Source organism: Antedon mediterranea, chromosome 3 (assembly GCF_964355755.1).
Source record: "Antedon mediterranea chromosome 3, ecAntMedi1.1, whole genome shotgun sequence".
NCBI lineage: Eukaryota > Metazoa > Echinodermata > Crinoidea > Comatulida > Antedonidae > Antedon > Antedon mediterranea.
In genome coordinates this window covers 21,038,267-21,046,957 of record NC_092672.1, presented here as the reverse complement: position 1 = coordinate 21,046,957, position 8,691 = coordinate 21,038,267, and the positions used below count along the sequence as shown (strand labels likewise).

The 8,691-nt window shown below is 38.5% G+C and overlaps 1 protein-coding gene across 1 annotated transcript; it reads left to right on the top strand.

Annotated features, from left to right (window-relative positions):
• Positions 1–695: 695 nt before the first annotated feature.
• LOC140044133 (uncharacterized) lies at positions 696–6,748 on the top strand. The gene is made up of 2 exons (XM_072088613.1): positions 696–782; positions 1,319–6,748. The coding sequence occupies exon 2, from the start codon at positions 1,502–1,504 to the stop codon at positions 6,746–6,748; it is 5,247 nt and encodes a 1,748-aa protein (XP_071944714.1). The 5' UTR covers positions 696–782; positions 1,319–1,501.
• The last annotated feature ends 1,943 nt before the right edge of the window (positions 6,749–8,691 follow it).

Below are 8,691 nucleotides of genomic sequence, written 5' to 3'. Positions count from 1 at the left end.
AGGAGCATTTTAAAATTTCAAACGCAGTTTACGCGCAGACTTTCTAGTGTTCAAAAATTTGCTGAAGAGCGAAAAAGTTAGCCATTGATTTGAAGAAAACGTAGCTGAAAATTTCGTTAAAAAATATTTATCGGTTTCGAAGTTATGACCGATTTAAGATTTTCAGAAAATCGCGCGTAACTTACGCTACGCGTATCTGACATTGTCAAAAAGCTTGGCAGTACATCTTCAGTTAAATGTCTATATGTTGACGAAGTTACAACATGTTATGTTAGCACGTTAAAGAGAAAACGCGTGCACAAAATCCGAGAAAGAAAGAAGAATAATAAAAAAAAAAAGTAACACTACAATAACAAAGGTTATCCGCTTGAGGCGGATAACCAATAAACTAGATTTAATTCGTCACTATGACGAATTATAGGTTATATGCATTGATAATTAAAATAAAGATAATTTATTTTTAAAAGATATTTTGATTCATTGATTTTTTCAGATTCTTTAAATAATATATAATATATGATAGGACCTTGCTAACGCGAATACAATAGCCGGTATCACAATCCGATCAAAGATCCCTCTGCGTATAATGTCATAAACCACATTTGCTGTTACATAATAATAAAGACATATGTACTGATTTCTAATCAGTAGGTTAATTTGTATAGCGCCATCGTGCGGGTCTTTTTGGACAGATATGAGAACGTGATAATTAATTGTTTGTTTAGAGGACATAATAATCAACAAAGTTGTTATGTTGAATTTGAGCTACGATACCGGAACCGGTAATGCTTTGTTATAGATGTTTTTAGCTTTAGTTATGATACATTTAATATTCGTGACTCCTTCTTGCTTAGGCAGATTGGCATTATTTAGATGGCGAGGTCGTTTAGACTCGCCGCCTAGAGCATGGAGGGTTGGAGTGGCATGGCCGGAGCAGGTTGTCATGGGTGTCGCTGTTCTGTGGAGCCCACTTTATGCCCTCAGTTGTTTGTTTACATTGTTTATTTAAATTGTTATTTACTGATTATTATCATTACGTTTACTGATAGCAGAATGATTGTAGAAGTTATGATGTGAACTTTAAGATTACTTTATAGTTATTTAGTCTATTTAAGACATGCAGATTTGCATCATGTATCACACAGTTAGCTGCACGTCATGGTGTGTTGTGCACATCTGAGCGGTCGTTCCGCTTGACGAAGCATAGATTACGTCAGTATGGTTGAGATACGTCATTGTTCTCTTCCTAAGATTTAATGTTGTATTTACCTCAGTTTGAGGTTGTATTTGCTGATTGCTATTACTTGTTTGTTTTCAGTAATTTACGGCTAGAGGCTAGAGGCTAGAGGCTAGAGATTAGAGGTTAGAGATATATGAAGAAATAAAGGCTGTAATACAGCATAAATGAGCCAGTAAATTCGTCGGTAGCGTTTCATTCTTAAGTACGTGTACTTACAGTAAATTACGGAGGTATTTCAACCAATCCTGAATGTGAAGCAAGATGCCCGCTAGCAAATCTGATCAAAAGGACAAGCTGAAACACTCCAGAAGAGTAAAAAGGGGAGCATTCACTAGAGCCTTAAATGTATTAAAAGCAGCGACAGCTGAAGAAAATGAGAAGGAAGTAGTAGAGAATGCTCTTGAAAGACTGCTAAATGCGTCTAATGGAGTAGAACAAGTTCATGATGCACTCGTTGCAATACTTGACACTGAACCTGAATTAGAAGAAGCAGAAACGTATATTGAAATTGTGTTATTAGAGTTCACACAAGGTCTGCAAATAGGGAAAAAATATTTAGCAGATATCAAGGCAAGGGAGACATCAGTGGTGGATACTACTACCAGCAACAGGGAGGATGATGACCGAAACGTAAGCAGCAATGCAATTGCGAAATTCCTAATGAAGAAAGATTTGATCAGCAATGGTTTGATTAAATTTGATGACAGTCCATTAAATTACAGATCATGGATGGGTACGTTTAAGGCAATTGTCAAAGAGCTATCCTTGAGTGCACGAGAAGAGTGTGATTTGATGATTAAATGGCTAGGTCCTGAATCGAGGAAAATAGTAATGAGGTTAAGGGCGGTTCATCTAGACAACCCTGAAAATGGCCTAAAGGACATGTGGAAACGCTTAAATGAAGAGTATGGTGCCCCAGAGTTGATTGAGAGTGTTCTATTAAAGAAATTAGAAACCTTCCCGAGGATCAAAGATGACCATCAGCTGAAGGAAATGTCAGACCTGTTAAGGGAAATTGAAGTAGCGAAATCAGATAAAAGACTACCAGGATTGGCCTGCTTTGATACCGCAAGGGGTGTTAATATGGTGACAGAAAAACTATCATACCAACTACAAGACCGGTGGCGTACAACCGGGGCAAGGTATAAAGCCGATAAAGATGTGTCGTTCCCGCCATTCAATGTTTTTGTAGAGTTTGTTGCAAAAGAGGCCAAGGTACGTAACGACCCGTCATTTCAGATTACATCTGCATCAAAAAGCCGTGATAGCCATAAGGGAAATAAATCTGGTGATTCCGCAAGAGCTTATAGTACTCAGTCCAAGCAGAAAAGGTGTTTTTGTTGTGACGGAAATCACACAGTGGAAGGATGTGATAAATTTAAGGGTTTAGAATTGAAACAGCGAGAAGAGCTAATAAGAAGGAAAGGATTATGTAGAGGTTGCTTGAAAAAAGGGCACATATGGAGAGAATGTAAGTGCCGAAGGATTTGTGATATATGTAAAGGCGAGCACCCTACTATCATGCATAGATTTTCAAACAGTACTGCTGAACCACCTGTAGTATCTTCAAACAGTGCAGCTGAACCACCTGTAGTATCTTCAAACAGCGCAGATAAACCACCTGTAGTATCTTCAAACAATTTGTGCAGCAATACATGTGACAATGAACAGTGTTGCTCTTCAATAGTGCCTGTGTGGATTGAATATGAGAAACAGGAAAGCATAACATACGCCCTTCTTGATGAGCAGTCAGACTCCTGTTTTATCTCAGCAAAACTTGCACAAGAATTAAAAACCAAGGGTGTCCGCATACAACTGGAAATATCAACAGTACTTACAAAGGGATGTGTTACTTCGGAGAAGATAAATGGTTTGAAGGTGAGAGGACTTAAAGAAGGGAAAACTATAAGTTTACCAGCAGCCTATACTCGGGATTCCATACCAGTATCAAGACACCAGATTCCTACTCCAAACTCAGTGAATGGTTGGCAGCATCTACAGAAAATAAAAAATGACTTAAGTCCACTTCTTGATATTGAAGTTGGTCTAATAATAGGCCACAATTGTTCTAGTGCACTGATGCCAAGGGAAGTGGTACAAGGTAATCATGACGAAGATCCGTACGCGATTAAGACCTTATTAGGATGGGGTGTGGTAGGTGTCATTAAGGCACGGAAGGGAGAATCCACCAACAATGTGAAGCAATTCTCCTTCAAAACAACTACTAAAGAAGTAATAAAGGTGCTGGAAAGAGATTTCTTGGATGATCGTATAAATGGAAAAATGATATCAGTCGAGGACACAAAATTCTTGAACGCTATGCAAAAAGGATGTAGAACAGAAAATGGACATATCCAACTGCCATTACCATTTAAATTGGAAATTCCCAAGTTGCCTAACAACAAAGTAGCTGTTGGTAAGAGGTTAATTCAGCTGAGACACAAAATGATAAAACAGCCATCATTCGCTGCAAAATATAAAGAGTTTATGACTAGTATCATAGACAAAGGTCAGGCAGAAAAGGTACCTACAGAAGAACTTGTGTGTGAGTGTGAAAACGTATGGTATATTCCACATCATGGAATATTTCACCCTAAAAAACCAGAAAAATTGAGGGTAGTTATGGACTGTGCATCACGCTACCAAGGTATATCCCTAAACGATATGTTACTCACTGGTCCAAATTTAACTAACAATCTAGTGGGTGTGATGCTAAGGTTCAGACAAGATCGCATAGCAGTCGTTGGCGATGTTGAAGGAATGTTCCATCAGGTTTTAGTGGCGCCGGAGCATCGAAACTTTTTGAGGTTCTTGTGGTGGCAACATGGTAATTTAAATGAAGAGCCCACTGATTACCGAATGCTCGTTCACGTTTTTGGAGCGGCTTCATCTCCTGGCTGTGCCAACTATGGATTTAAAAAAGTAGCAGATTTGTATGAAAACGAGTATGGGACTGATGCTGCTGAATTCGTCCGCAGAGGATTCTACGTGGATGATGGCTTAAAGGCTGTTCCAACGATCGATGCTGCTATCAGTTTGATAAAGAGAACTGTGGATATGCTTAGCAGAGGCGGCTTTAGGTTGCACAAATTTCTCTCTAATTCTCCAGAGGTATTGAAGTCCTTACCCGCCACGTCAATTGCTTCCAAAGTAAACCAGTTGGACTTGAGTGATCTTCCTACAGAGCGGACGTTGGGTATATTGTGGAATGCAGCGGAAGATACCTTTACATTTGAAGCCAATTTGAGAAATAAGCCATCAACTAGAAGAGGTATTCTGTCTACGGTGAGTGCTATATTTGACCCTCTTGGGTTTGTTGGTCCTTACGTTCTGTTGGGTAAACGCATATTGCAGGAGATTTGTGCTGGTGGTGCTGAATGGGATCATCCGGTTGGTGAAGAAACCCTTAGATCATGGGAAGAATGGAAAAAGCAATTGGTGTACTTGAAAGACGTCAGTATTGAAAGATGTTATAAGCCAATAAGCAATAGAAATTCAGAAATTGTATCCACCGAGCTACACCATTTTAGTGATGCGAGCGAGAAAGGATACGGTCAGTGTTCATACTTACGACTTGTTGATAAAGAAGGTAAAGTGAAGACATCACTCTTAATTAGCAAATGCCGTGTAGCTCCTAAGAGAATGATAACTATACCAAGGTTGGAACTGGCAGCTGCAGTGGTATCGGTTAAGGTTGCATCCATGCTGAAAGAAGAGATAGAGTATCCGAACGTCACTGAGTATTTCTGGACTGACAGCCAAGTAGTCATTGGATATATTAATAATGAAGCGAAAAGGTTTAACACCTTTGTAGCTAATAGGGTGCAACAAATTCACGATGCGAGCACTAGTGGTCAGTGGCACTACGTAAGCAGTGAGGATAATCCCGCTGATATTGCATCACGTGGAATGGATGCTGAGAAATTGAGAGATTGCGAGAGGTGGTGGCATGGACCAGCTTTCTTAAACCGTGAAAAATATACAATCAACCAGTTACATATTGAAATAAAAGATGACGATGTGGAAGTAAGGCAAGCTAAGGTGTTTGCAACACAAGTGAAAACTGAACTGATTCCAGACATGTTAAGAAGAACTTCCAGTTGGCACAAGGTACGACAAATACTTGCAAGGTGTTTAATCTTTATTTATAAATTAAGAGGATGGAAGCGATCCGGAGAAGTTACGGTAGAAGACCTAACTAGAAGTGAAAAATTGATAATTAAAGCTGTGCAATACAATGAATGGAAGGATTTGAATGCGCTGGTGAAGTTAGACCCAGTCGTAGACAACGATGGATTGCTGCGTGTAGGAGGTCGTTTAAAGAAAACTAATCTACCAGAAGAAATTAAACATCCAGTAATCATCCCTGCAAAAAGTGATTTAACCCGATTAATAGTCAGTCATTACCATAATCAAGTGTACCACCAAGGTAGAGGGATTACTCTTAATGCGGTGCGAGCTGCTGGGTTCTGGATGATAGGTGGCGTGGCATCTGTCTCGAGATATATTCACGACTGCACGGTATGTCGTCGACTTAGACGACCTACAGAACTCCAGCGTATGGCAGATCTACCAGTCGAAAGAGCCGAGGCAGGTCCTGCCTTTAGTTACTGTGGCGTAGACTTCTTTGGGCCGATCATTGTAAAAAATGGTAGAAAGGAACTTAAGCGCTATGGTGTGCTATTTACATGTTTGGTGTCTCGAAGTGTGCACCTGGAGATAGCCAGCTCGTTATCGACAGATTCCTTTATGAATGCCTTTCGGCGATTTTTATGTAGGAGAGGACCCGTCAGACAAATGAGGTCCGACCAAGGAACCAATTTTATTGGTGCCACAAGAGAGCTGAAGGAAGCAGTAAAAGAGATGGATCAAGAGGCAATTCGCATAAATATGCTAAGGTTAAATTGTGATTGGAAATTTAACACACCCACTGCAAGCCATCACGGAGGAGCTTGGGAGCGTATGATCAGAACAACCAGAAACATTTTTGATAGCTTAATGCTTCAGCATAAGGCGTTATTGAATGATGACATGCTGAGCACATTTATGACAGAAGCAGAAGCAATAATTAACAGCAGACCTTTATGTGCTACTAACGATGCATCTTTAGAACCGTTGACACCATTTCACTTGTTAACGATGAAAAGCAGTGCGGTGTATGCTCCGCCAGGAAACTTCAAAAGGGACGGGAAGTTTAGCCGGAAGCTCTGGAGAAGAGTCCAGCACCTGGCGGATACGTTTTGGAGTAGATGGCAAAAAGAATATATTATCAATTTACAGCAAAGACAGAAGTGGACTAAGAAGAAAAGAAACATAAGCATTGGAGATATTGTACTTTTGTATGAAGAAGGTGTCCCGAGAAATCATTGGGAGCTTGCTCGAGTTACCAATACCAAGCCGAGTGATGATGGTTTAGTGAGAAGCGTCACTGTCTTCGTTGGACGAAGAAGAACAACATTGGATAGGCCAGTAACCAAGATTGTGTTGTTGGTTCCTAAAGATCAGTAATCTAACACTGCATTTGTAGAAATTATATAATTTAGTAATTGTTTGAATGTTACTTTGTTTATCATTGATAATTATACCATTGTTTAATTTGTTTGTTAGAAATTGTAGTCAATTTATGGGAGGCCTGTACTGATTTCTAATCAGTAGGTTAATTTGTATAGCGCCATCGTGCGGGTCTTTTTGGACAGATATGAGAACGTGATAATTAATTGTTTGTTTAGAGGACATAATAATCAACAAAGTTGTTATGTTGAATTTGAGCTACGATACCGGAACCGGTAATGCTTTGTTATAGATGTTTTTAGCTTTAGTTATGATACATTTAATATTCGTGACTCCTTCTTGCTTAGGCAGATTGGCATTATTTAGATGGCGAGGTCGTTTAGACTCGCCGCCTAGAGCATGGAGGGTTGGAGTGGCATGGCCGGAGCAGGTTGTCATGGGTGTCGCTGTTCTGTGGAGCCCACTTTATGCCCTCAGTTGTTTGTTTACATTGTTTATTTAAATTGTTATTTACTGATTATTATCATTACGTTTACTGATAGCAGAATGATTGTAGAAGTTATGATGTGAACTTTAAGATTACTTTATAGTTATTTAGTCTATTTAAGACATGCAGATTTGCATCATGTATCACACAGTTAGCTGCACGTCATGGTGTGTTGTGCACATCTGAGCGGTCGTTCCGCTTGACGAAGCATAGATTACGTCAGTATGGTTGAGATACGTCATTGTTCTCTTCCTAAGATTTAATGTTGTATTTACCTCAGTTTGAGGTTGTATTTGCTGATTGCTATTACTTGTTTGTTTTCAGTAATTTACGGCTAGAGGCTAGAGGCTAGAGGCTAGAGATTAGAGGTTAGAGATATATGAAGAAATAAAGGCTGTAATACAGCATAAATGAGCCAGTAAATTCGTCGGTAGCGTTTCATTCTTAAGTACGTGTACTTACAACATAAGTTATTTTTTATCTAGATTTCATTATAAATCATGTGTATAATATATACACTAAGAAATAAATTTGAACAAACAATACGGATAATAAAAAAAAAAATTTATTTCGTTTCCCAAGGTGAGACTCGATCTCGGTACCTTGAGTGCCATAGACACGAGCACACACCACCGAGCCATACACAACTGACTAAAAATTGTAGAAAAATTCCTCCGTGTATTTACTATGCAGTAACCACTTTGGTGCAGATAGATTATTACATACCGCAATGAATTATAATTTTTTACTATGATGACATCTCTAAAAATGTACAAAAATGATGCACTGTCAAACTATATACTTTTAACTTTAATATATGAACTTTTGAAGGAAGAAAGTTAATGTTAAGTTTGTTATTTTGGCCTAAGAAAATGTCATAATTTGTTTGATTGTCGAAATGAATTTTTTTTAATTTAATATGCAATTAATTATGGCTTAATCAACTTTTGTTCCCTTAGTTTAATAATAAATCATACATAAGATACATACACTTCAAGAAAATTAAATAAAAAATATGTGTTCCCGAGCATTCTGACGATCTATATTAATTTTAAAATTTAGCATATTTTCACCATTTTGTTAACTTACACGTGCGTAGCCTGTCACTTTTGACGTGCTCGTATAAGGCAATTACGCGTTGAAAAGTGAATAAAATATGATGATATTATTAAAGAAAGGTTGTACAACCGAAATCGGACAAAAAGAGTGCGCATTACCGTATAACGCGCAGTGCGCGTGCAAAAATCTGCGCACTCATGGCAATTTTTTAAACGCTTAAAATTGCCTGAAACGTACTCTAATTTCATCGAAAATAAATTTTGACAATTTTGAACATTTTAAGCGCGCGTACGCAAGCGTTATATGCGCTACGCACGTAATTGTATTGCCATATGATGAAATATGACCTGAAATTTATGAGTACCAAATTTTGTTTAATTGTGATTCATGCTTG

Coding starts and splice junctions, on each gene's coding strand:
- LOC140044133 (XM_072088613.1), top strand. CDS start 1,502: ATGCCCGCTAGCAAATCTGATCAAAAGGACAAGCTGAAACACTCCAGA.